This window comes from Trichosurus vulpecula, chromosome 4 (assembly GCF_011100635.1).
Source record: "Trichosurus vulpecula isolate mTriVul1 chromosome 4, mTriVul1.pri, whole genome shotgun sequence".
NCBI classification, from domain to species: Eukaryota; Metazoa; Chordata; class Mammalia; order Diprotodontia; family Phalangeridae; genus Trichosurus; species Trichosurus vulpecula.
In genome coordinates, this window is record NC_050576.1 from 128,417,453 (window position 1) to 128,443,838 (window position 26,386).

Here is a 26,386-nt window from a genome sequence, read left to right on the forward strand (position 1 = left end):
TTTCTCCATCACTTTCCTAAGTGACAACAAAAGCCAGGACAGGCTTTTAAGGTTAATCTGCATTATTCACACTTTTCTTCATCACTTTAACTCTAGACAACCAACCAATTAATAGAGTGTTAGCTCCTTGAGGGCAGGGCCTTTTTTCTCCCTGCTCCTCACCCGCGCTTAGCACGGTGCCTAGGAGGCGCTTAATAGAGGTTTCCTGAGTGAGGGGTTGAACGAGAAATCCAGCCCGGATTCGCGGAGCTTTAGCTTTAAGCCACGAGGGGCTCGGTCTGGGCCGCGCTTCAGCTTCCGAAGGACATCCCGCACAGCCGGGGGCGCTTCAGTCCCGCGCTGAGCTGGGGTCTCGCCCGGGCTAGGCGACAGGGCCGCCCCTGCGGGCGCGGGGAGCATTGTGAAGTGGTCGGGGCGTCACAGGCGGCGCCGGCCGCCCCCGGGGGTCAGAGGCCCAGGCTGGGCGCGGGCGGGATTCCTAAAGGACCTGCTGGACGGTCTGGAGGCTCCTCAGCGCCTCCGCCAGGACCCGCAGACAAGGTCACGAGAGCAGCTGTGCGGAAAGCCGGGGGCCCCGCCCAGGGGATGGAGGGCAGGGGCCGCTTCTCGCCGCTGCCCTACCTGGAGGTCTACGACCACGAGCCGCTGGGCGGGGAGCCGGCTCCGCTGTCCGCCGCGGGGCCCCACGGCAGCCCGGGCGGCCTCAAGGGCGAGGCCCCGATGGCGTGCAAGGACGCCGCCGCCCGGCCCCGCTGCCAGGCCTCGGAGCGCGCCCGCGGGGGGGCGGCGGCCGCGGCTCCGCAGCAGGCGCACCACCCCCCGACGCCGCAGCCGCAGCGGCGCCTCTTCCGCAGCTCACCACGGGAGAGCCGCAGTCTGACCGACGTGAGCGGGAGACACCCGGACCGCGCCCGGAGGCAGGTGCCCCGCAGCCGCCGCCCCGACGACGACCGCCAGGCGGCCGCCAGGACTCTGCGGCCCGGAAGGGCCTGTTACACCTTGGCCTGGCAGCAGCCCCAGCAGCAGCAGAGGCGCCCCACCTCGGGGAAGAAAGACGCCCCCGCGCCCACCCCCCGCGGAGATTACACCAGCCCGCGCGGGACCCAGACTCTGGAGCGCGAGCCCAGTGGAGATCAGTGGGCCACGACGGTACGCAGGGGCCACTGGGTCCCTTCGTACGCCTCCTTGGAAAAGTCAGCCTTGCCCTCGAAAGAGCTCAGGGTCCGAGCGCACTCCCAGGAGCGGCGCGGCAAGGCCGCGGCGCAGCACGACGGCCAGGCGGCCAGCAAGGACTCTGAGTTGGATCCCTTCCAAAACCCGAAGGACCCGCACGCCGAGTCCATGATCCCCGCCCGGGATAGGAAGATCGTCACCCTCATGCTGGAGCGGCTCAAGAAGGCCCGGAGGATCCAGGAGCTGCAGCACCAGGCGGCCGAGGCCTGGGAGGAGGTGAAGCGCTGCAACCAGAGGTTCCAGATGATGATGGAGAAGGAGCGCCGGCTGCAGCTGTCGCAGAGCAAGGAGCAGTGGGAGCGCCAGAAGGAGGAGCGCCGGGCCCGCCTGAGCAAGGAACAGCAGGAGCGCCTGGAGACCTGGGAGAAGGAGATGGCCTTGAGAGAAAGCAAGTGGAAGCAGCAGGTCCAGGAGCAGGAGAGCCAGCGCAAGGAGAAGCTGGAGAGGGCACGGGTGCAAGCCGAGTACCGCAAGCACTGCCAGGAGCAGATGCTGAAAGAAAAGGAGGGGCTGCAGAAGGACCTCCGGGAGCAGAACATTCAGCAGCTGCAGGAGAAGATGGTGCAGGCCTGCTACAAGAGGCAGCTCAAGAACCTGGAAGGCAGGAAGAAGCTTCAGGAGAACAACCTCGCTTCCTCAGCCAATCACCAGTTTAGGAAGGTCCTGTTGGACAGTCAGAACAAGGCCGAGGAAATCCTGAGGAGACTGTCCCTGGAGCAAAGAACCCAGAGGTCTCAGGAGATCCACCAGCGCCTGATTGAGGACAGGCACAGAGAGCTGAAAGAAAAGGCCCAGAAAGAGGAAGAACATCTTTTGTTGGCCAAGTGGAGAGCGGAAGAGACAGAGGAGCAGAAAAAACTGCATAAGAAAATGTTAGTGGAACTGGGGGACCTGAAGATCCAGCAGGCTAGAGATAACGTGCATAAAAATATCAAAGACAAGGCGGACAGGATCAGAGAGTTTAACTTTCTTCGGGAGAAAAACCATTACTTTCTAAAGCAGAAAGCCGAGGAAGAGGCCAAGTGCCACATTGAAGGAATCAAAGAAGCCATCAAGAGGAAGGAGCAGAAGATGAACCAGATCTCCAGGGAGAAAGATGCCACTATTGAAGAATCCCGAAAGATCGCTCAGGCCTCGTTGCAGATGAGGGAGAAAGTGAAAGCCCTTCAAGTTTCCTTTGACCGGATGGCCTGGGAAGCTCAGTTTAGTGCGAGTCTGCATCATGGGGGTAACTGAGCCTTTGGCATGAAAGATCTCACAATCTATATGTCAAAAGAAGAAGAGAGATGTGAAAATGTAACACATTCTTTTTATAATCTGCCTATAACCTGGCATTGATATAAAGTGGTTTTTAACCTCTAACTGATCTCCTTTCTTAAATAGAACTTGCTATTAATTAGCTTTTTACAGGGGTGGGGTGAAGGATAGTTTGTGGGAATTTAACCTTATATTTTATGTTATTTAGGTTTTTAAACCTTATTTTGAATAGAAAAACACTAGTTCTTATGACTTTATCATGCTTCTTGGTTGTTTTCATTCCCTTCCTCCCTCTCATATTCATTCTATCCCTTTCTGTTTACTCCTTCCCTATTGCCAACACAGTGCACCTAGTTCTTCCCATTCTTAAAAAACCTTTCACTTAATCTTGCCACTTCTTCAAGTATATCTTCCTTTGCCCCTTTCACAAACTTCTGGAAAGAGTAACTTGTACTCACCATCTCCACTTCTTTACCTTTTGCTCACTTCTCAACCCCTTCCTTAGAGTCTGGCTTCTGACCTAGATTCACTCTACTGAAATTGCTCCCTCCAGGCTCTTAGCTGATAAATCTAATGAGAAAACAGTCCTCATCTTCGTGAAGATCCAGCTTTGGCTTTGATACTGTGATCTGCCCCCACCCCCAAAGCCCTTTTCTCCCTTGGCTCCCATCTTCTCTCTCTTTCTTGGTTTTCTTCCTGCTGATCTGACCACAATTGCCTTTGCTGTTTGAACATCCAATTCCATTGCATATCTTCCATCCTTAGTGGCCCTCAAGGCTCTATCCTTGGACCTTTTAATTCCATGCTCAAGCACCATTAGTAATCTCATCAGCTCCCATGGTAACAATCTCTATAAAAATAACTCCAAAATCTATATATCCAGCACCAATCTCTCTTTGAATTACAGTCCTGCATGATTTAGAGCAGGGTTTGTAAACTTTTGTGATGACACAATGGGATCGTTTAACAATCTGGTGAAACCTATAAACTCCTTCTCAGAGTAATGGTTTGTTGCCTACATTCGTAATTGAAGGAAATGCTAAATTTCAGATAGAGGTTAGTGAAAACAAGAATTTAATTTTTTCCCATACAAATTCAGACTCCCTGAAATCTATCTCTGGATTTCCAGATTAAGAGCCCCTTATTTAGTAACTCTTGTACATCTCTACCCTGATTGCAACTTGTGCGTAACATGTCTAGAATAGAATTCCTAATTTCTCACATGCTAAACCTACCTCTTGTTCAAACTTCCCTATCTTTGTCTAGGGCACAACTCTCCTGTTAGTAACACAGGTTTATAATTTCAGTCATCTTTCATCCTTCTCTCTCCCTCACCCCCACATTTAATCACTTGCCAAGGTTTGTCTCTTTAAAAAAACAAAACAAAAAAACAACTTCTACAACATCTTTTAAATCTGTTCCTTTTGATTCACTCACATAATCATCATCCCTAATTCAGACACTCATCACTTAACTCACCTGTATTATTGTAATAACCTGCTAATTGGACTCAAAGCTTCCACTCTCACCATTCTTCAAACCGTCTGCATAGCTGCTTCCTCAGGTACTGCTCTATTTCCAAATTACCTTGAATCTGCATATTAGAGTACATGTTTTATCCCCCTCAACAAACTAGGCTTCTCAGTTGCAGGCACTACCTTGACTTTGTATCCTCGGTATTTAACAATGTCTTCACATGATAGTTGCTTAATAAATGATTGATGAATTGAATGCAAAAGCCATGTCTTGATAAAAGTAGACAGTTAACAAAGTAGATTTGGAGCTTGATCTGGACTATATGTTCTCACATCTAACATCACATAATTCTGTGATTCTTAACGGCATTCCACTATGGTTCTGTCAGTCCTTTCACTGTCTTAGCCCTCCCTAGCTCATCTTATGGTCTCCATAGAGAAATAGTCCATTGGCAACACTTTGCTAGTACAGTATGTTTGAAGCTTGATGTCTCAGCCATCTCTCTTAACTTCACCTTGTTTCTCCAGAGGGTCAGATGCCTTTATTCTTCTCTGCCCTGTTTTCTGGAGCAACATTTCCTCATCTCTAGTTCTCTTCAAACTTTATAAAAGAGGCGTATGATAGCACTGTGTTTGCCCCTGCTGCTTCTAATTAACCCTGTCTTGAGCATGACTCAGCAGGCTCTTTTTCTATATTAGAAACTAGACTATTTTATGATACAGACAATACATGTAAAACCAACTTAGCCCATCATAAATATCATTAATATGGTACAAGAAAAATAAACATTTCATCCCAAGGGTAGCATTACAGTGTGTGCTGAAAGAGGTATTAGAGAAATAAAAATAAATTAGATTAGAAATTTGTTATGATATCAAAGTTTTATTTTTTTCCTAATGAAATACAGCAGTGAAGTATATTAGAGAAATCACTATAATGCTCAATACCTTAGTTGAAACCTCCTATCCCCATGCTGTGACTATCGCACTAGTCTCCCAATTGGTCTCCTTGGCTTTAATATCTTCCCCTTTAAAAGCCATACTATACAACCCTGCTAAACTATCACTTCATAAACCAAGAGTTGGAAAGGACTTTAGAGGCAGATGAATCTTTTTTTTTCTTAATAGATCTCTTTGCCCCTGTTTATTCTCATGGTCAAAAAGTCTTTGAGTCTTTCAGTGGCTCCTCAGTATCTACAGAAAGAAGTCCAAACTCCTTTTCTTGGCATTTAAGGACTACCACAGTTTAGCCTCTTATTTCTTTACACTCTTATTTCTAGATGTAGTATCAAATGAAGCCTCCAACTCTCTTGTTCCTGATAAATCTACTTATTAACCCTTGGAAGTACCATATATTCCCAATGGGGTCCATTTCATCTGCCTGGAATATTTTCATCCTTTCTAAATCTTACCCCTTCCTTCAAGGCTCAGCTGAAGTTCTACCTCTTCTGTAAGACTTCCTTGGACAGCACTAATCTGTAGTAATCTTCTGGTGAGTTCTTGTGAAACTGATTACCTATGCCACCAAATGCTGTCTTGGTTTGGACGTATGATTTTGTCAATGTAGAGAATACTTAATATGGAAACTTACCTGTGACTTCTACTCTTAGAGAATTGGCTGGAGCCCTGAGAGAAACAGTTCTTTGTCCCATGGTCATATATCTAATATCTATCAAAGACAGGACTTGAAATTAGGTCTTTCTGGCTTTGACACTATCTTGTATTATGATATGCTGCTTTTATATTATTATTGCTTTTTGCATGTTTATCCAACTAACTTTCAAGGTCCTTGATGATCAGAATCACATATCTTAGGTTTCTTTATGCCCAGGACACTGTGTGCCACCAAGCCTAGGACAAGTGGGTACTCAGTAAATGTTGTTTGATGGTGATGTCAGACCCTGAGGTCTGACACCTACAGGACACAAACACAATTGGGTAAGCCAGGTAATGTGCAAATGCTTTGGTTTTCAGGTGAATGTGAGGATAGTTCTGGTGGTTAAAGATTTGGGAACAATGAATAAAGATATAACTTGATGGAAGCAGCATGTAATCTGTGATCCTATTTGTTTCTCTGTGAAAAAAAAATTTTGGTTAGGCTGGCTTCAACTTATACCTGGCAATGACCATGGTTGCATTTATCTAGGTGGCCCCTGAAAGTTTTAAAGTAAGCTACTTTTTACTGACTCTAGCAGAATTAGAGTGTTTTCTCATTAATTGATTTATGTTCATTCTAAGTTTAGCCTTTGCCAATAGTTAGCAACTAGTTGTTCCACGCTGAGATTTTGCACTAACCAAGAAACTCCCAAACAAACTAAAAGACCCCAAAGGTTCAGATTCATTGACTACTTCCATCCAACCATCCATTATCCATCTCGAATCAAGTCTTTCAACAAAAGGTATTTCTGATTATTTGAGAAACTTAAGTTTGACCATTTGAGCCTTTAAAAAAAATCAGAATATTCCTTCCTTCCTACCTACTTACATCCAGACTCATTTTCCATTTCTAATTACATTTCAAGCCCGAATAGCTCTATTTCCAGTTTTTCTGAAATCCAAATACAGTTATTGTTTTGCTTTGATATTGCAGATGTTCTAAATCAAATGAACTTGAGTATAAATTTATTTTCAGGTTTATGTTTTGAGGTTGAACAGAGGTTGGCCCATTCTCAAAAGTAAATGATTCTGGGAGTTTAGAACCTTACTTTCTATTTGGGACCAAATAGGGCAGGATCCAAGATGTAATATCCTGCATAGATGCTATGAATCGGTGGAAGCAGGGCCTTTCCTCTTTCTCTTTTGTCACAGGCAGGAACTGGACTTGTGATTTCATTGGTATAAGGAACTCCTGCATAAGGCCATTAATTCCTTTACCAATAATCTGTGTTGGTACCCTCTGTGCTAGATATAATCCTGGAGAATTGCCAAGAGTGCTGAGAGGTTAAATGATGGGGTCATAGATTTAGAGAGCTGGAAGGAAATCCCCTCATTCTATAGCTAAGGAAACAGGCTTGGAGGGGTTAAGTGACTCGGTTAGGTCACATAGCCAGTATTTGTCAGAGACGAGAATTGAACCCAGGTCTTCCTGACCTTTAGACCAGCTTTCATGACTATTCTGAGCTGTTTTTCTTAAGAGCTTGAAAGATATTGTGGTACATTCAACAGGGTGTTCAAATGACTGTAAGAGGAGCTAATTGGGTCAGCCCCATACCATTAACAAACCTTATAGGACATTTTACTAAAGCTTATTATTGGTGCAGGCTGACCTAACTTCTTTCACATCCATTTGAATATGGTCTTTCCAGGATATGTCATCTATTTCTTAAGCATCTCTTCCATGTTCAGCACTGATTAAAAAAATAATAAGGTAGACAGAGAGAACACCAAGACTTTGAGGTCAGGGATTTCAAAAGGTAGTTGAAAAGACAAGATACTGATATATGAAATAACCAACGAGTAATTAAAAGACCGTAATATGTAGGTGCATATGTGTTAGAATGAAAGAAAGAAAGCCCGAGTGTTACATTTTGATATTAAAACAACTAGGTAGTTGAAAAGACAAGATACTGATATATGAAATAACCGAGTAATTAAAAGACCATAATATGTAGGTGCATGTGTGTTAGAATGAAAGAAAGAAAGCCTGAGTGTTATATTTTGATATTAAAACAACTAGGTAGTTGAAAAGACAAGATACTGATATATGAAATAACCAACGAGTAATTAAAAGACCGTAATATGTAGGTGCATATGTGTTAGAATGAAAGAAAGAAAGCCCAAGTGTTACATTTTGATATTAAAACAACTAGAGGAAATACAAGGGAATGGTGACTAAGGAAAGGAGTTTCAATCCTTTTGACTTGATTAATGTTCCCAGAGCAAAAAGTAGCAATGCATGGGGTGGAGCAGAGGGGAGGTTTGGCAGCCAGGCAGATGGCAAGACGCCACTCCTCGTCCTTCAACCTAGGATTTTCTGGCAGATGTCTGGTCTGGGTAGAAAGCATCTGGGGTCTGCTAGATATAACAATCTAGGTGAATTTTTACCCATTCATCAATCAGGATTGTGCATCCCAGGAAAGGAGCTCCAAAACTGAGTAAATACTCTTCCAGGGAGGGATGGGGAGGCTTGATTCCCAAGGGAAGATGAGGGAGGTTATATGGGCAGAGGGGGAATTTCTGAGGCAGAGCAAATGTCTGGATGGGATGGAAAGGCATGGACAGGAATTATACAAGATTAGAAAGTGGGAAGGTTTACCATCTGTACAGGTGGAGGGAGCAGGAGTATGCATTACAGCTGAAGAGGCATCCATTTAAGTATCTAAATGAGTGGTAATATAACAGAAATAGGCTCTGTTTTCTGGACAAGGGAGAGACTTTTCAGCCCTCCGAGGTAATCATTTGATATGCTTTGTTGTTATATTTCAAGTCACTGTGTATGTGGACAAAAAAGACTAAAGAGCTCAAGATATGAGCTGGAAGCCTTTCCACCCTGGAACAATAATCATTAATCTCTTTTATACCCAACTTTGCTGAAATATAGTGCTCTGCATATATTATTTAAATTGATCCTTATAATGATCCCATGATGTAGGTAGTACAAATATATTTATACCTTTGCATAATTTAGAGATTTGCCTGAGATTCATAGGCTTGACCATAGTCAAGTAAAATTGACCACAGACAGAAAAAATCAGAGGTAGGATTTGAACACCGGACCGAGACTAGCTCTCTATTCTCTATGACACACTGCCTTGTTATTTTACTTAATATTTTCATTAACTCCATTTTTATAGATAAAGAAACAAAGCTAAGAAAGTTCAGCGGTTCGTCCAAGGACACAGAACCTGAATTCAAATCCAAGTCTCTGGACTCCAATTTAGCTGAGTTCATCTTCAGGTTAGGGGCTATAGCCTTCATTGACTAGACCCACCATAGATCACTAATTCTTTCTGCCTGTTCTGTCATGACCTTCTATCTACAATCATCTATACACCAGCTGATGAGATTGTTGCTATTTGTTTCCTAGTAGGTAGGCAATGACTATAACAAATCTAATAAACATTTATTAAGTGTCTACTGCATGTTAAGCACTGAAGACAGAAATAATAAAAAGAAAGACAGTCCTTACTTTCAGGTGGCTTATAATCTAGTGGGGAGAGATACTCTACAAAAGGAGGAAGGAAAGCTGGAAGGGGATGAGGGAGCTGGGGAGTAGGGACACCAGGGGTTACCTGGCATGGGGGCATCTTGTTCCATGGAGTTATAACCAAGAGGAGCAGTGGATGCATAGTGCAGTGATCTAAGAGTCCAATTTCTACCTCTACAAAGGAAGGCATTGGGAGGAGTTTAGTATTCCACCCTTGCTTTGCTGTTTGTCCTTAGTTTTGGAAGAGGACCATGACATCAGGGAGGTGATCCAAACAGGGAGGAGAAGAGGCTAAATGAGGTGGTGTTAATCAAGCCTTAAGTTAGAAATGGTGATGAGTTTAGGGAGATGAGCTTATCCTGGGAGGCGCATCTTGTTTTGCAGAGTTGAAATCAGGCAGAGCAGCAAATATAAAGGCAGTGTATGAAGCTCTGCTTACCCAAACCTTGCACTTTTCTGTGTAGCAATTGGTAGTCCATATGTTCTCTGACCATGGCAGAGTACAATGGAACCATCATCTCCTTTTTCCTAGAAGCTATATTTCTTAAAACAACTCCAGTTTGCTTTAACTTTTTTCATGGCTTTATTACTGAATTTATATGGGGCTTGTAGTCCACCAAAAACCCCAGATCTTTTTCAGAAAAATTGCTTTCATGCTAGCTACATCCAGAGAAAGAACAGTGGAGTCTGAACGCAGATTGAGGCAAACTATTTGCGCTCTTTTTTTCCTCTTCTTTTTTGGTTTTGTTTCTTCTCTCTCATGATTCATTCCGTTGGTCATAATTCTTCTTTGCAGCTTGACTGTCATGTAAATAAGTTTAATGCGAAGGTTTATGTAGAATCTATATCGGACTGCATGCTGTCTTGGGGGGTAGGGGGCAGGGGAAGGAAGGGAAGACAATTTGAAACTCAAGAACATATAGAACTAAGTGTTGTAAACTAAAAATAAAAAATTTAATCAAAAAGAATTTTTCATTAAAAAAAGAAAAATTGCTTTCTAACTCACTTTTTCATCTTGTATTTGTGTATTTATTTTTTGCAACTAAGTATAGGACTTTACATGTATCTTTACTAAATTTCACCTTACTCAGTATAGGTCAATACTCTAGCCCAACAAGATCATTTTGAATCCTACTCTGCCATCCAATGAATTAGACATCCTTCTTGTCATCTAGAATTTTTTAAGCATGCCAACCATGCCTTTATCTGAGTAACTGATGAAAAAGTTAAACAGAAAGGGATTGAGTACCCAGTCCTGTGGCACTCCTTTGGACACCTCCTCCAATCTGATGATAAATCATTAATAGATACAACTTTAAAATCACTTCAACCATAATAATCATATAGTGTTTAGCCCAGTGGTATAAAGCCACTAACCCATAGATAGGGATCTCTTTCAGGCTGCATTTTAAAATATAATCTTGTTTATGTTTCATTGTATTTTTATTTATTTTGCTAAATATTTCCCAATTATATTTTAATCTGGTTCTGGCCATGCCTGGGAATATTATGGGCCTCACATGGCCTGTGGGCCTCTTGTTTAGCACCTCTGCTCTAGTCCACATTTTTCCATCTCTTACACTAGAATACCATGGGAGACTTTATTAAGCACTTTGTTAAAATCTAGATAAATTAAAACTGTGACATTTCCCTGTTCATCAATTTAGTAAATGTTAAGGAAGTAATTGGAGCTAATGTGGCATGATCTACTTTTAATGAAGGTTGCTGCCTCTTTCTAATCAATACTTACTTTAAGAACAGTTTAATAGATGCCTTTTATTTTTGATCACAATTGTTTCCTGATTTCCTATCCCACCGAACCCTCCCTTGTATCAAAGATAAGCAATTAAGCAAAATTTGCCCTTAAAATGATGAAAACATCTAACATTCTGTTCCTGTAGTCTATCACCTCCCTACCAAGAGGAAGAAAGTGGGTTTCACTGTCTGTCCTCTGGGAACAAGATTGACCATTGCAATTCACCTGTGTTTAGCTCATTTTAAGTGTTATTTCACTTACATTGTTGTGGTTATTATACATATGTCGGTCTCTTGGTTTTGCTTTCCTTGCTTTTTATTAGCTCATATAAATCTGCCATTGTTTCTCTGAATTCCTTATATTTGTCACTTCTTGTGGTGCAATAATATTCTACTGCATTCATATACCACAATTTGTTCAGCCATTCCTAAATCAATGATACCTACTGTTTCTTGTGTTTTCCTACTACAAAAAAATTCTCCTTTGAATATTTTGATAGCTTTGGGGTTTTCATTTCTGCCTTTGACATCCTGAGGATATATATGAAGTGGTGGAAATTCTTGCTCAAAGGATATGAAGAGTTTGGTGACTTTTCTTGAATTCAGAATTACTTTCCAGAAGAATTAGACTAATTCACAATTCTGCCAATAATATGTTAGTGTCTGTTTCCCACAGCCCCTCCAGCACAAACTATTTCTATATTTAATCAGCATTGCTACTTTGAGGGATATAAAATCTTGGAATTGTTGTAATTAGTATTTCTCTTATTGGTGATTTTTTTCATATAGTTGTTGATAATTTTCTTCTTTTAAAAACTTCATTCATCTCTTTTGACTGAACTATTCTTTTGAGGAATTGTTCTTGGTCTGCTATTGTTGTTCTGTCATTTTTCAATCATGTCCAGCTCTCTGTGACCTTATTTGGGGTTTTCTTCGCAAAGATACTGGAGTGGTTTGCCATTTCCTTCTCCAACTCATTTGACAAATGAAGAAACTGAGGCAAACAGGGTTAAGTAACTTGCCTAGGGTCACACAGCTGGTAAGCGCTTGAGGCCAGATTTGAACTCAGGAAGATGAATCTTTCTGACTCCAGGCCTAACACTCTATACTTAGCTGCCCTGCTCTTTGATATTTATGCCAATTCCTTATGTATCTTGAATAGTAGACTTTTATTAGAGGTATTTCATGCAAAGGTTTTTTCTCTGCTCAACATCTTTTATATTTATAGCTGCATTGATTTTGTTCATGCAACAGTTTTTAAAATATATATATATATATATATACATATATGTATGTATATATGTATGTATGTAACTGAAATTGCCCATTTTATTTCTTATGATCGCATTTATCACTGGTTCTTTTCCCAGATGATCGCTGACAAGCATTTTAATAACACATTCTACAATTTTCACAAGAATCAAATTCAAGCTCACTGGCCTGTAGTTTGTAGACTCTATCGCATAAGCTCCTGTGTAGTGTCTTCCACATGCCTTTAGTACCCAATATTATTCTATGTAGATATTAGGATACTAGTATATAGATTGGTAATCATGATGATGTTCTCATTTTAAAGTGAGCGACCATCTATTAAGCACCTGCAGTGTTCAAAGCATTGTGCCATTTTTTGGCAACACAAATACAAAAACAAAAACAGCCCTGGCCCTAAAGCAGCTTATACTCTAATTGGGGAGACAGCACATATAGGAGAGTAGTGGCTAAGGAGGGATATTTTAATTTGGAAAATTACATGGATGGTGAATGAAGCTCTGGGTCAGTAGAGTATAATATCTCTTTCACAAGCAATGACAGAATCAATTTGATTGTGGACCCAGTACTGGAAGGGTTTGAAGGAAGCAGGTATGAGTAAACTGGGAAGATTAATGAGAAGATGGCTGGGTAGTAAAGTGAATTCCTGCACTTAGATGTAGTGGCTGACATGAGGGAACCACCAGCAGCAATCATGATATTGAGACCCCAGATCAAGTGTTGGTTTTGAGGGGAGTGGGAGAAGGTTCATTCCTACAGGGTATGATTTCTGGTTCAAGTTTCTAGGTGGCTTGTGAGAAGTTAACTAGGGAGCAAGATGGTAGTTGCTTTGTGTAGTATAGGAGGGCAGAAATTCAGCTCTGGGAAAAAAGAGAAGCCCTATGAATACTGTGAGCCAAAAAGAAGCTAGACACCTTCCCCCCATTTGAAGTACTCTCAGTAACTTGTATCCATTTGGCAGATATTCCATCTGACTTTCCTAGGGCTTTATAAATCACCATTTTTAACAACCTCAGTCGCCATTTCATCATCCTTAGCTGCCCTGCACATAATTAACCCATTCCTTTCACAGTCTCTGGGCATATACCACATCTTCACAAAGTTGTGAAGAAGGTACTTTGTCAACTTTAAAATGCTTTGGAAACATGAATTGTTTTTAGCTAAAACAAAAATCCTACTGTTGGCCCTCATTTTTAGATATTTTACTATCATATTGGAGCTTTGGATTCAACATTTGCTGAATTTGTTTCTTGAGTTTTTACTCTGTGCCTGTGTCTTTTCTGGGTCGTGTGAAAGATAACAAAAATAAGTAAGACACTCTTACTCTCAGGAAGTTTACAATCTAATAGAGAGGACAAGATAAGCACAAGAATAACTACAGTACAGGGCAGAAGATAACTAATATCTTAAGATAAATGCAGGGCAGAGCCAAGATGGCAGCTGGAAAATAGGGACTTGCTTAAGCTCCGCCCACCCAGGTCCCTCCAAACACCTATAAAAATGGCTCTGAACAAATTCTAGAGCTACAGAATCCACAAAATAGCAGAGGGAAGCAGGGCTTCAGCCCAGGACATCCTGGATGGTCTCTGGGAAGGGTCTATTGCATGGAGCTGGAAGCAGAGCAAAGCAGAGCCCATCATGGGCTGTGCCAGGACCAACCAGACCGGGAGCCAGGCGGAAGAGGCTGTAGGGCCCTGAATCATTGAGCTGTAGCAGTTACCAGACTTCTCAACCCACAACTGCCAAAGATTACAGAGCAGGTTAGTGGGAAAGACTGCTGGGACAGAGTGAAAGGAGTTCACAGTGGGCTACTGGTGGAGGTGGTGCAGCTCTGAGGTTGCTTCCAGAGCTACAGCTGCAGTTGCTTCTGGCCCCAGGCCCACCTGGTGGGAGGAATTAAGTGGCACATTACAGCAGGAGTGCAAAGCCTGCTTCGCCCTGCTTGGATCTGGGCCACAAACTAGGTTGGCAGTTCTTGGGGGAGAAGGAGCACTGGTGTGGCAGAGCTTGCTGTGTAGAAGTAGCTCTGAAAACAGCAGCACAGTCCCTCAAGCTTGGGACAAAGTACTCTCTACTCTACAAGCAGTCATACCCTGACAAAAGCTCAAGGGTCAAGTAGTTGGCTGGGAACATGAACAGGCAGCAAAAATGGACTCAGATTCAGACTCAGACTTTGGAATCGTTTTTTGGTGACAAAGAAGACCAAAACATACAGCCAGAAGAAGTCAACAAAGTCAAAGAGCCTACATCAAAAGCCTCCAAGAAGAATATGAATTGGTCTCAGGCCATGGAAGAGCTCAAAAGGATTTGGAAAAGCAAGTAATAGAAGTAGCTGAAAAATTGGGAAAAGAAATAAGGGCAATGCAAGAAAACCATAAAAAACAAGTCAATGAATTCCTAAAGGAGACCCAAAAAATACTGAAGAAAATAACACCTTAAAAATAGACTAACTCAAATGGCAAAAGAGTTCCAAAAACCCAATGAGGAGAAGAATGCCTTGAAAGGCAGAAGTAGCCAAATGGAAAAGGAGGTCCAAAAGACCACTGAAGAAAATACCACCTTAAAAATTAGATTGGAGCAAGTGGAAGCTAATGCCTTTATGAGAAATCAAGAAATTATAAAACAGAGCCAAAGGAATGAAAAAATGGAAGACAATGTGAAATATCTCATTGGAAAAACCACTGACCTGGAAAATAGATCCAGGAGAGATAATTTGAAAATTATTGGACTACCTGAAAGCCATGATCAAAAAAAGAGCCTAGACATCATCTTTCAAGAAATTATCAAGGAAAACTGCCCTGATATTCTAGAGTCAGAGGGTAAAATAGAAATTGAAAAAATCTACTGATTGCCTCTTGAAAAAGATCCCAAAAAGAAAACTCCTAGGAATATTGTTGCCAAAATCCAGAGTTTCCAGGTCAAGGAAAAAATACTGCAAGCAGCCAGAAAGAAACAATTTGACTATTGTGGGAACACAATCAGGATAACACAAGATCTAGCAGCTTCTGCATTAAGGTATTGAAGGGCTTAGAATATGATATTCCAGAGGTCAATGGAGCTAGGATTAAAACCAAGAATCACCTACCGAGAAAAACTGAGTGCCATGCTAAAATAGAGGACTTTCAAGCTTTCTCAATGAAAAGACCAGAATTGAATAGCAAATTTGACTTTCAAATACAAGAATCAAGAGGAGCATGAAAAGGTAAACAAGAAAGAGAAATCGTAAGGGACTTACTAAAGTGGAACTGTTTTGTTTACATTTCTACATGGAAAGATGATGTGTGTAATTCATGAGACCTCAGTATTAGGGTAGCTGAAGGGAATCTACATATCTACATATATACATATATATATATATATACATATATATATATATATACATATATATTATTATATAGACAGAGGGCCCAGGGTGAGTTGAATATGAAGGGATGATATCTAAAAAAATAAAATCAAATTAAGGGATGAGAGAGGAATATATTGAGAGAGGGAAAAAGGGAGAGATAGAATCAGTTAAATTATCTCACATAAAAGTGGCAAGAAAAAGCAGTTCTACTGGAAGGGAAGTGGGGGCAGGTGAGGGGGAATGAGTGAATCTTACTCTCATCGGATTCAACTTGAGGAGGGAATAACATACACACTCAATTGAATATCTTACTCCACAGGAAAGTAAGGGGAAGGGGATAAAAAGGGGGGGATGGTAGAAGGGAGGGCAGATGGGGGAGGAGGTAAGCAAAAGCAAACACTTTCCAAAAGGTCAAGGTAGAAAATTGAATAAAGGGGGACAGGATAGGATGGAAGAAAATATAGTTAGCCTTTTACAACATGAACATTGTGGAAGTGTTTTACATTATGTTACATGGGTGATCTATGTTGAATTGCTTGCCATCCTAGGGAGGGTGGGTGGGAAGGGAAGAGGGGAGAGAATTTGGAACTGAAAGTTTTAAAAGCAGATGCTTAAAAATTTTTTAAAAAGTTGTTTTTTACATGCAGCTGGGAAACAAGATATATAGGGAATGGGGCATGGAAATCTATCCTGCTCTACAAGAAAGTAAGTGGAAAGGGGATGGGGGGAAGTGGGGTGAAAAAGGGGAGTGCTGTCTGGGGAATGAGGCAATCAGAATATATGCCATCTTGGAAATAGGGGGGAGGGTAGAAATGGGGAGAAAATTTGTAACTCAAAATCTTGTGGAAATCAATGTTGAAAACTAAAATATTAAATAAAATCACTAATACATAAAAAAAGAAAAAAGTGGCAAGAAAAAGCAGTTCTGTAGGAAGGGAAGAGGGTGCAGGTGAGGGGGAATGAGTGAATCTTGCTCTCATCACATTTGACTTGAGGTGGGAATAACATACACCCTCAATTGGGGATCTTACCTCACAGGAAAGAAGGAGGAAGTGGATAAAAAAGGGGGGACGACAGAAGGGAGGACAGATGGGGGAAGAGGTAATCAAAAGCAAAAACTTTCCAAAACGGACAGGGTCAAGGGAGAAAACTGAATAAAGGGGGACAGGATAGGAGGAAGCAAAATATATTTAGTCTTTCACAACATGAGTATTGTGGAAGGGTTTTGAATAATGATACATGTGTGACCTATGTTGAATTGCTTGCCTTCTTAGGGAGGGTGGGTGGGGAGGGAAGAAGGGAGAGAATTTGGAACTCAGAGTTTTAAAAGCAGATGTTAAAAAAAAAGTTGTTTTTGCATGCAACTGGGAAATAAGATATACAGGCAATGGGGCATAGAAATCTATCTTGCCCTACAAGAAAGTAAGGGAAAAGAGGATGGGGGGGGTGGGGTGACAGAAAGAAGGGCTGACTGGGGAATGGGGCAATCAGAATATATGCCATCTTGGAGTTGTGGGGGAGGGTAGAAATGGGGAGAAAATTTTTAATTCAAAATCTTGTGGAAATCAATGCTGAAAACTAAAAATATTAAATAAATAATAAAATATAAAAAAAAGGAATCTACTGAGAAAAAAATGCTAATAAAACTATTGGTATCCAGAGAAGAGATTACATGTATCTGGGGTGATAAAGAAAATTTTCATGAAAAAGGTGTCATTTGAAAATGGGCCTTAAAAGAACATTAGGTTTTCTTTCAAGTCATTCCAGAAACAATGTATTCTTCACTCTTCATGTGTGTGTGTGTGTGTGTGTGTGTGTGTGTGTATGTGTGTGTGTGTGTGTGTGTGTGTGTGTGTGTGTGTAGGAACTGATCGCTACAAGAATGGAACATTGTTTGTCCTTCCACTTCCTGCTTTCAATAAAAGCTTCAGCAATAGATTTTTAATCCTATAATTTTTCTCTAATGTTGGGTACAGGTGCAGGGTTTGCTGAATGATTGCTTTTTATGGGTCTTAAGCACACAACTTACAAACTAAAACAACGCATTGGGCCTCTTAAATATGATGAATATTAATTAGGCTACAAGTGCAAGAGACAAAGAGAGGGCAGGAAGATCAGCAACACTTCTACATCTGGGACTGAGCCATCAGCACAAATAACCAGGCATCAGTATAGTTTTACCAATTAGTGGTAATTGAGCTTTATTAGTAAGACAGTGTAATTGAGGAAAAAAAATACACACACATGCACATGCACACGCACACACACACACACACACACACACACACACACACACACACACACACATATGCACAGAGAGAAGTGCCAAATGGATGTGAGGTCCAGAGAATGATCTAGGGACTCTGACAGTGTGCCCTCCCTTGCAGATAAAGAGTTCGCCGAATTTCCAGAAGATTCTTTGTGTCCCTAAAAGTGATTTAGTAATCTTCAAGGCTTCTCCATTTCATGAAATAAATTGGAAGAAGATGGGGAGAGGGAGTGAGGGAGGAAAGAGAAGGAAAGCCCTATGTAAACCACAAAGTGGAAAAACAACGAGACAGAACAGAAGGAACATTATCCTATTTCCTCCCTGGGTTAAAGACATTGTACAGGCCGTTAATTCTAGAGCACTTTAGTTGCTAGATTCCTCTCAGACAGCAATTTCCAGCAGACATGATTCTTGTGGTTTGAAGAAGCTCAAATTTCCTTTTGGAACAGAGAAGGTCTGTGCAAATAGATATGCAAAAAAGCACTGGGAAAAAGTCAAAAGTATCCTAAGCCTTGTTTCTAATGGTGTATTTACTGAGAAGGCATCAGAATTGTCTAATTCTGCCACCATCAGAAGTGGCATGTTGACTTCTCTGCCAGATCTACATTGTAAGCCTACCATATCTAGATGGTTTCAGATATGAGACTTCTCAGATTAAACTGAGGTGAAGTCATGGAAAATTTTAAAGCCTTAGTCTGACTCTGGACTTTGGTAAAACTCCATCCAGGCAGCTAGGTGGTGCAGTGGATTGAGCACTGGGCTAGGAATCAGAAAGATATATCTTTCTGAGTTCAAATCTGGCTAGCTAGCTGTGTGACCCTGAGCAAGTCACTTAATCCTCATTGCCTCAATTTCTTCAACTGTAAAATGAGCCGGAGAAGAAAATGGCAAAACACTCCAATATTTTTGCCAAGAAAACCCCAAATGGAATCAGAAAGTCAGAGAATTGAAAAGAGTAAACAACAAACCACAAAACTCCATAACCAGAGAGAAACAGTATGGCTTAGTGACAAGAACCCCAAATTCAGAGTTTGGGAACTTTTCCCCCATGTTTATTAGTTGTGTTATTGTGAGGAAGTCACCATTTCTTTCTGTCTCCTTATCTGTAAAATGGGAATAATCCCACATTCTACCTCAAAGGATGGTCTTGGGAAAGACATTATGAATATCAAGGACTATAAAAATGTAAGGTCACAGGATCCTGGAGTTGGAAGAGATCTCAGATTCCACCAAAAACAGACAACCCTCTCTGATCTATATGACAATTATCTTGTCTCTACCTGAAGACTTCCAGTGAACAAGAGAAACCCACTAACTCCTAAGGTAGCCTATTACACTTTTGCAAAGTTCTAATTGTAGAGAAGTTTTTCCTCTGCAATTTCCATCCACTTCTTTGTTCTATCCTTTAGAACCAAGTAAGACAAGTTCAAGCTCTCCTAATGATAATAATTAGCATTTAAAGATTTGCAGAGAGCTTTACAATATTACTTCATTGTATACTCGACACAACCCTGGGAGATAGATGCTATTATTATCCACATTTTACAGAAACTGAGGTATACAGACAATGTATTGTCTGTATACCTCATCAATGCCCCATTCCCTATCAACAGAGATTAAGTAATTTGCCCACAGTCACATAGATATAAAGTATCTGAGGTAAAACTTAAACTCAGAATTTCCTGACTCCAGGCACATGCTCCATCCATGGAACCACCAAGGTGCTAACTGCTAGCTTCTTGTTTTCCAGATCTGTCCATCAGTGTTTTGAAGGTTCTAGTAAGCATTCATTCATCCATCCATCCATCCATTTATTCATTCACTATAGCAACTTCTTTGGCTCACACAGCTAATAAATGCCTGAGGCTAGATTTCACTTGGGCCTTCCCATCTGACATCCCTTAGAATACTTGAACATAGCTATCATACCCATCTCCTACTCCAGCGTTCTCTTCTCTGCAATAAACGTCTTTAGACCAATCCTCATAAAGTATAAGCTCAGGGCCTTTCACCATCTTGTTCAACCTCCTCTAGATGTTCTCCAGCTTATTAATGACCTTCCTATAATATGGCACCTAGAATTGAACACTGCACTCTAGGGATGGTCTCACTAGGAAAAGCACAGTAGAATTATCATCTCCCTGGTGTTGGACATTACCTCTTGTTATATTAGCCTTAGCTTCTTAACAAACATCCGCCAGCACCTAAACTAGCAACAACGGCCATGTAAGGTATAGGGATGGGGGTGGGGGGTGTGTGTAGAGATTTGTTTTCCTCACCCCAGCTCAGTTAATATAGTAATAGGACAAAATCCCAGTCATGATGAGGTATTAATGTGTTGATAAAGTGTATCTCTCCACCTTGACCTCTCCTCCCCTTCCAATTACACAGTCTACATATGGCATTGAATCCGAACAATTTTCCTACAAGAGAATGGACTCTAGGATAAAGACATTGATAAAAATCGCTGATATGAATGGATACAATACCCAAGGGATGCAAACTGCTTTTTCTTAACCTACAGAATTCAATTCCTGTATTTCTCTAGCAGCAAATAAACTCAGGTTTTCTTGAAAGGGAATTTGTCAACCGGTGTTGCATCACTCAGGATCACTTTTTCCAACAGCTACATAAGGGAGAGAGATATAAATTGGATCTGCAACTGCCGGGGGAGGAAATGCCTTGTACCAATGAAAGTTGGCACATTTTCTGCAACTTGTACCCTTGCAGTTACCTAAAGCATTGAAAAGTTAGATGACTTGCCCAGGGTCATACAACCAATGTGTGTCAGAGCTGTGATTTAAACCTGTCTTCCTGACTCTGAGAACCAACTCTCTATTCTCTGATTCTCAACAGCTACATAATTAAAAATATATGTTAAGGATTCTGGGCTTTACTGTATTTCTACTTTGTTCCAGGGAGCTTCTGCCCCCACTATTGGCTACAAAGTTGGGGTATGGCCTAATGCAAATACAGAGGTAGGTAGAGATCATTTTGTTGTCTTTGTTCATTCATTTCACAGAAACACTGGCGCAGAAAATAGAGTGCTGGATCTGTAGTCAGGAAGCTCTTGTTCGGTTGTTTCTGACTCTGTGACCCCATTTGGGGTTTTCTTGGCAAAGATACTAGAGTGGCTCTGCCATTTCCTTCTCCAGCTTATTTTACAGATGAGGAAACTGAGGCAAACAGGACCAAGTGACTTGCCCAGGGTCACACAGCTAGTCAGTGTCTGTTGCCTAAACATCTCCTTCCTGAGTTTGGAATCCTGTTCTTGGGCCAGAAGGTCTTAAACCAGTTTGACATTCTAAGATCCTTTATTTCCCATTACTTGAGAGCCCAATTCCTCAATTCAGGTCATACTAACCTACTTACTGTTCTCTATGTTTACCTTCTCTCCTTTCATTGTCATATTTTTTTCCATATGTGCACTAGCTTGCCTCTTTCCTTCCTTGAACCTGTCTGTGACTTACGTCTTAGGGTCATAGCTTTAGAGCTGGATCTTAGGGGTCACATTGTCCAACCCCTTCATTTTTCAGGTGAAGAAACTAAGGCCCAGAGAAGTTAAGGTACTTGACTAAGGGTGCATAGAATTCAGTGTAAGTGGCAGAGCCCTTCAAAATTCACTCCTTATTTGAAATAGGCTATAAAGAAAGGAAACAAGTATTCTTTAAGCACCTGCTATGTGCTAGGCACTGTTGAGTGCAAATATCTCATTTGATTTTCACAACAATCCTGAGAGGTAGGTGATTTTATGATCCCCATTTTTTTTTTACCATCGAGGAAATAGAGGTAAACTGAAGTTAAGTGACTCATCCAGGGTCACACAGATAGTAAGACTTAAACTCATAACTTCCTGACTCCATGCACAGTGCTCTATTCATTGAGCCACCAAGTTGCTCCTTACCTATGAGCTTCTTTAGGGAAGGGATAATTCTTACTGTTTTTTCTTTCCTGAATCTGTATATCAGTGCCTTGGAGCTTCTAATAAATGTTCATTTTTCCATTCATTCATTCATTCACTCACTGAAGCACCTCCTTTAGGCTCAGTCCCCCACCCCACACTGACACTGGTATCAAGATGTCAGGCCTCTAGGCCAGTGGTGCAGAATCTATGGCCTCAAGGCCAAATGTGGCCCTCTAGATCCTCAAGCAGCCCTTTGACTGAGTCCAAACTTCACAGAACAAATCCCCTTAATAAAAGGATTTGTTCTATAAAACTTGGACTCAGTCAAAAGGCTGCACCCAAGGACCTAGAAGGCCACATGTAGCTTCGAGGCTGCAAGTTCCCCACCCCTGCACTAGGCATTTTTCAGTGGTAATAGGCCCACCCAGCAGTCCCTTCCCCACCTTCTACAAGTACAAAAAATATATTGTGAAAGCCACCAAACCAAGGATCCTACAACCCTCTAGGAGTAATCCAACCTTTCCACTGATAGCGTGGCCCAGATTTGTCTTAAACCATCAACAAAATCATTTAAAAAGTAACAGTTTGGAAGAGAATCTCCAGTCAGTATTTGGAAGCTGGCAGTTTTTGATAGCTTAGTGCAGACTGTGTCATAGAAAACACTGTACCATTGGCAACTTTCAAATGAAAAACAGAAAAGCAGACACAATGCAAAATGCACCAAGCATTTCAAATGAAGCCTTTCTAACATGTTAGTTCTTCTGTCTTGGAGAAAGATGTGATTTGATTTGAAACCCAAATACTGCTGAAGTGTGGTGCCACACTCACTCAAGTTAGGTACTTGTCAGAGATAAATTAATACCACTGTAGCTTTCTTTATGATTCCTTTTATCAAATGCTGCAGATAATAATACTCTATTCTTAAATTAAATGAAAGATGTGAATGGATATATTCCCAGGGGGTGGTGGATTGTGGATTTAGTCAAGACGTTATTCTGGAGGAAAAACACATCCGTGTTTTTGTTGTCAAAACTGTCCCTTAAAAATCTTTTGATTTCTTAATCCCTAGTACAGTGCCTGGTCTTTGGGAATGTTGGAGGAGTGGCAGGGTGTGTTACCCAGGTTCAGTGAGGCATTGCTAAAAAGCAAGGAATGAGAAAACTGGATCAGGCGGACTAGGCCTTAACTAACTGGCAAAATGGCGCACCAGCATGATCCAAATCTCCAGGTCAAAGTGAACGTTCCCAACCAGGATTCCCAATCTATCGTGGAGTTGTGATCCTTCCTGCCTAATGTTATTGGTTTTGTTTTCCAGTTGCCCCCACAAAAAAAAAAAAACTGCTCCATGGCATAGCTTGAGCTTTTAAAAATTAGAAGGGCTCCCTTGTGAGTGAACTCTGGCCATTCTCCCACTAGAACATGAGCTCCCTGAGGGCAGGGACTCTTTTTGCTTTTCTTTGTATTCTTGTGACTTACCATTATGCCTGGCATGTAGTAGGTACTCGATAAATGCTTATTGACTATTGACCCTCCTTTCACCATTACCCTTTCAGTTATTCCTCATGGCTGAGTCTTACAATTATTCTTACTTAGAATTGTTATTGTTTTCTTCTTCATTTTCTCCTTTCTTCATTCTGTCCTATGCCCTTCTACTCTTGTTTCTCTCTCTGTCTCTGTCTGTCTGTCTGTGTATCTCTCTCTCTCTCTCTCTCTCTCTCTCTCTCTCTTTCTCTCTCTCTCTCTCCATACAGATAGATATACATGCATAGGTATGATATATAAATATAGATGTATACCTATCTATGTCTTTTGTGTTTCCATTGTTCCTCTTTCTTCTCCCTCACTCAATAAACACCTCTTTTCTTGTTGCCTTTCTCATTATTTCTTCATGTATGTTTTCTCATCCTTTTGCTTTTTAGTATCTATCTAGCACAGTCTACTAGGGGTGAGGAACCTGCAACCTTGAGACCACATGTGGCCTTCTATGACCTTGGGTACAGCCTTTTGACCAAGTCCAACTTTTACAGAACAAATCCTTTTATTAATGGGATTTTTCTGTGAAGTTTAGATTCAGTTGAAGAGCTACACTCGAGGACCTAGAGGGCCACATGTGACCTTGAGGCCCCAGGTTCCCTTTCCTATCTAGCCCTTCAGTCCAACTTTCATCATGACCTCGATTCCAGTTCTAAGGTGGAGATCATTCTAAAACCTTTCCCCTTGTTGGACTCTGGGGAGGCATTCTTCACCGTCTCACATCGTTTGAAACTAGCCTTCTTTAGGGAACCCAGTTTGGGCCCCCTCTCTGGTCTCCACTATAGGCTGTCCCAACTTCCCCTGAATGTACCATGATAACTTGGGGTTGAGGTTGGATAGAAGGAAAATTTCCCACATACAGCTTGAGTTTCAGTGTCTATCCTTCTCTACTTTCTGGAGAGTTGGAGTCTACCAAAAATCAACCTTCATCTGCTCTGCAATCTATCACTGCACCTGGTCTCCAATGGTGTGCATATGGTGTGGCAAACTCCATCCTAGCCCATTCTGTAGAAGCCACTTCCCTAAGAAGGAAGCTTAACAGGATAGTGAACTAAAGGGAGAAAAGAAGCGATCAGAACTTTGTACAGAACCTGGATGAAGGAACAAAGGAAAGGGGTGACCCCATCCTTCTGCAGAACTTGAAACACGCATTACAAATTGTAAGTTGCTGGAGAGTCTGCTGACATTTGACATCACAGAAAACCTTTCCACTTTCAGCGCCTTGTTTTTTGTGAAGGCTGAGTAATCTTCTAAAGTGGGATAAAGCTAGAAAAAAAAAATCCCCTAAAGGCATGAGTTTCCTTGGATCCTGCATCCAGGGTGTGCACAAGGTTATGGTCGCTTCTTCCTCCCTTTAGCTTGCTCTTCTGTTAAATGTCCTTAAGGAAGTGGCTTCTGCAGTGTCACACACTGGAGGTTGCCATTTTTCGATGCACACCAGGTGCTATTGGGAAATTTCAAAGCAAGTTATCCTCATTTTGAATAGGTTCCAACCCTAGGTCTCTTGATGGCTGATGCCTTTGTTTCTGAACCACATTAGCATTTAGAATTGAGTGGAGGTGGGCCGTGCTCAAGAGTGCGGGTGGAGGGGGCGGTGGGGCATCCCAGCCCTGCTCAAGTCTTCACTTCATAGAACCTAGAGATAGGTTCCTTGACCCAGTTCATTGTTTCAGCAAGTACTAGAGTATATAATTTTGTTTCGTTGATTCTTAACCTGTGAGATTATCTTCTGACCTTTATACTTCATAATGTGGCAGGTCTTATTTTAAAGGAAATTTGTGTAAATAATCACAGGTTTTGAAAATATATAGACACCCCTTGTATCATAGCTTTTAAAGCTGGATAAGGCTAAATCTAGTTCGACACACTTTTTACAGATGAGCAAATTGAAGCCCTGGAAGGTGCTTTTGGCTGGAGTGATTTGATTTCCGACAAATAGGAAACTGGCATTAAAATTTTTTAATTGTTGATACTTGTCAATTCCTCCCTCCTTTTCCTCCCTTCCCACTTCTCCAATTTGTTTTAACCAGAAAGTAGTAGGGTTGGGAGGGCTGGAGAAAAGTGTTTAACTTTTTATTTAGTTCTTGTGTCTTCTCCAATTTTGTTTATTCACAAAGTGCTTTACATATATTATCTCATTTGATTCTTATAACAAACCTGTAAGATAGGTGCTATTATTATCCCCATTTTCCTTAAATGGGGAAAGTGAGGGTGAGAGAGGTTGAATGCTTTGCTCCTAGTCACAAGAGTTAGTGATCGTCAGAGATAGGATTTGAACTCAGGTCTTCCTGACTCTGGGGCAGGTAGGTGTTGCAGTGGATAGAGCGTAGGGCCTGGAATCAAGAAAACTCATCTTCCAGGTTCAAATCCGGCCACAGACATTTATCTGCTGTGTAACCCTGGGCAAGTCACTTAAACTGGTTTGCCTCAGTTTCCTCATCTGTAAAATGAGCCAGAGAAGAAAATGGCAAACCACTCCAGTATCTTCACCAAAAAAAAAAAAAAACAACCCAAATGGGGTCATGACTGAACAACAACTTCCTGACTACTGGTCTAGTGCTCTATTTTCTGTGCCACCTTGATGCTCAATTTTGTCTGGAACCCAGAGCTGTAACTTGTAATTTTGGTTCCTAGGCAAACAGCATGAAACATATCCCCACCTTCTTAAGGCAAGTTCAGTTAAGTAGAGGTGATGGTCCTGAGGAAGATGCCATGACACTGCAAGGTTTCTGCTGGGAAGGCTATTGATGGTGGTAGCAAAAGCAGGGGAGGTCCAGGTTAGGAAGGAGCTCAGCTGGAGTGTAGCCACCAGGAGACAAAGCCTGCCACCTGGTGACTTCCTGCTTTAAGTAATAATTCTTACCAACTAGGTCATAGAATTAAGTTCTGGAAGGAACCTCAAAGCCCTTTCCTTAAAAGTCATCTGGTCCAAGTCCCTTATTTTACAAATGAGGAAACTAAAACCCCAGAGAAATTAAGTGACTTTCCTCATGGTCACCTAGTTGTAAATGTCAGAGCTGGAATTCAAACCCTAGTTTTCTGACTCCAAATCCAGTGTTCTTTCAAGTAAACCATGCTGCCTAAGGTGCTCAGCTCAGCTGTTTCTATTATTATTTAAAAAACGGGGCGGAGGGGGGGGGCGGGGTGCAAAAAGCTGTCAGCATTCCCTAGATTCTAGTGCCCTGGAGCAGAGATGTGG

General features: G+C 41.6%; 1 protein-coding gene across 1 annotated transcript; it reads left to right on the forward strand.

Annotated features, from left to right (window-relative positions):
• The first annotated feature begins 585 nt into the window (after window positions 1-585).
• Window positions 586-2,587, forward strand: CCDC185 (coiled-coil domain containing 185). The gene has a single exon (XM_036753721.1). The coding sequence runs from the start codon at window positions 586-588 to the stop codon at window positions 2,467-2,469; it is 1,884 nt and encodes a 627-aa protein (XP_036609616.1). The 3' UTR covers window positions 2,470-2,587.
• Window positions 2,588-26,386: the final 23,799 nt, after the last annotated feature.

Coding starts and splice junctions, on each gene's coding strand:
- CCDC185 (XM_036753721.1), top strand. CDS start 586: ATGGAGGGCAGGGGCCGCTTCTCGCCGCTGCCCTACCTGGAGGTCTAC.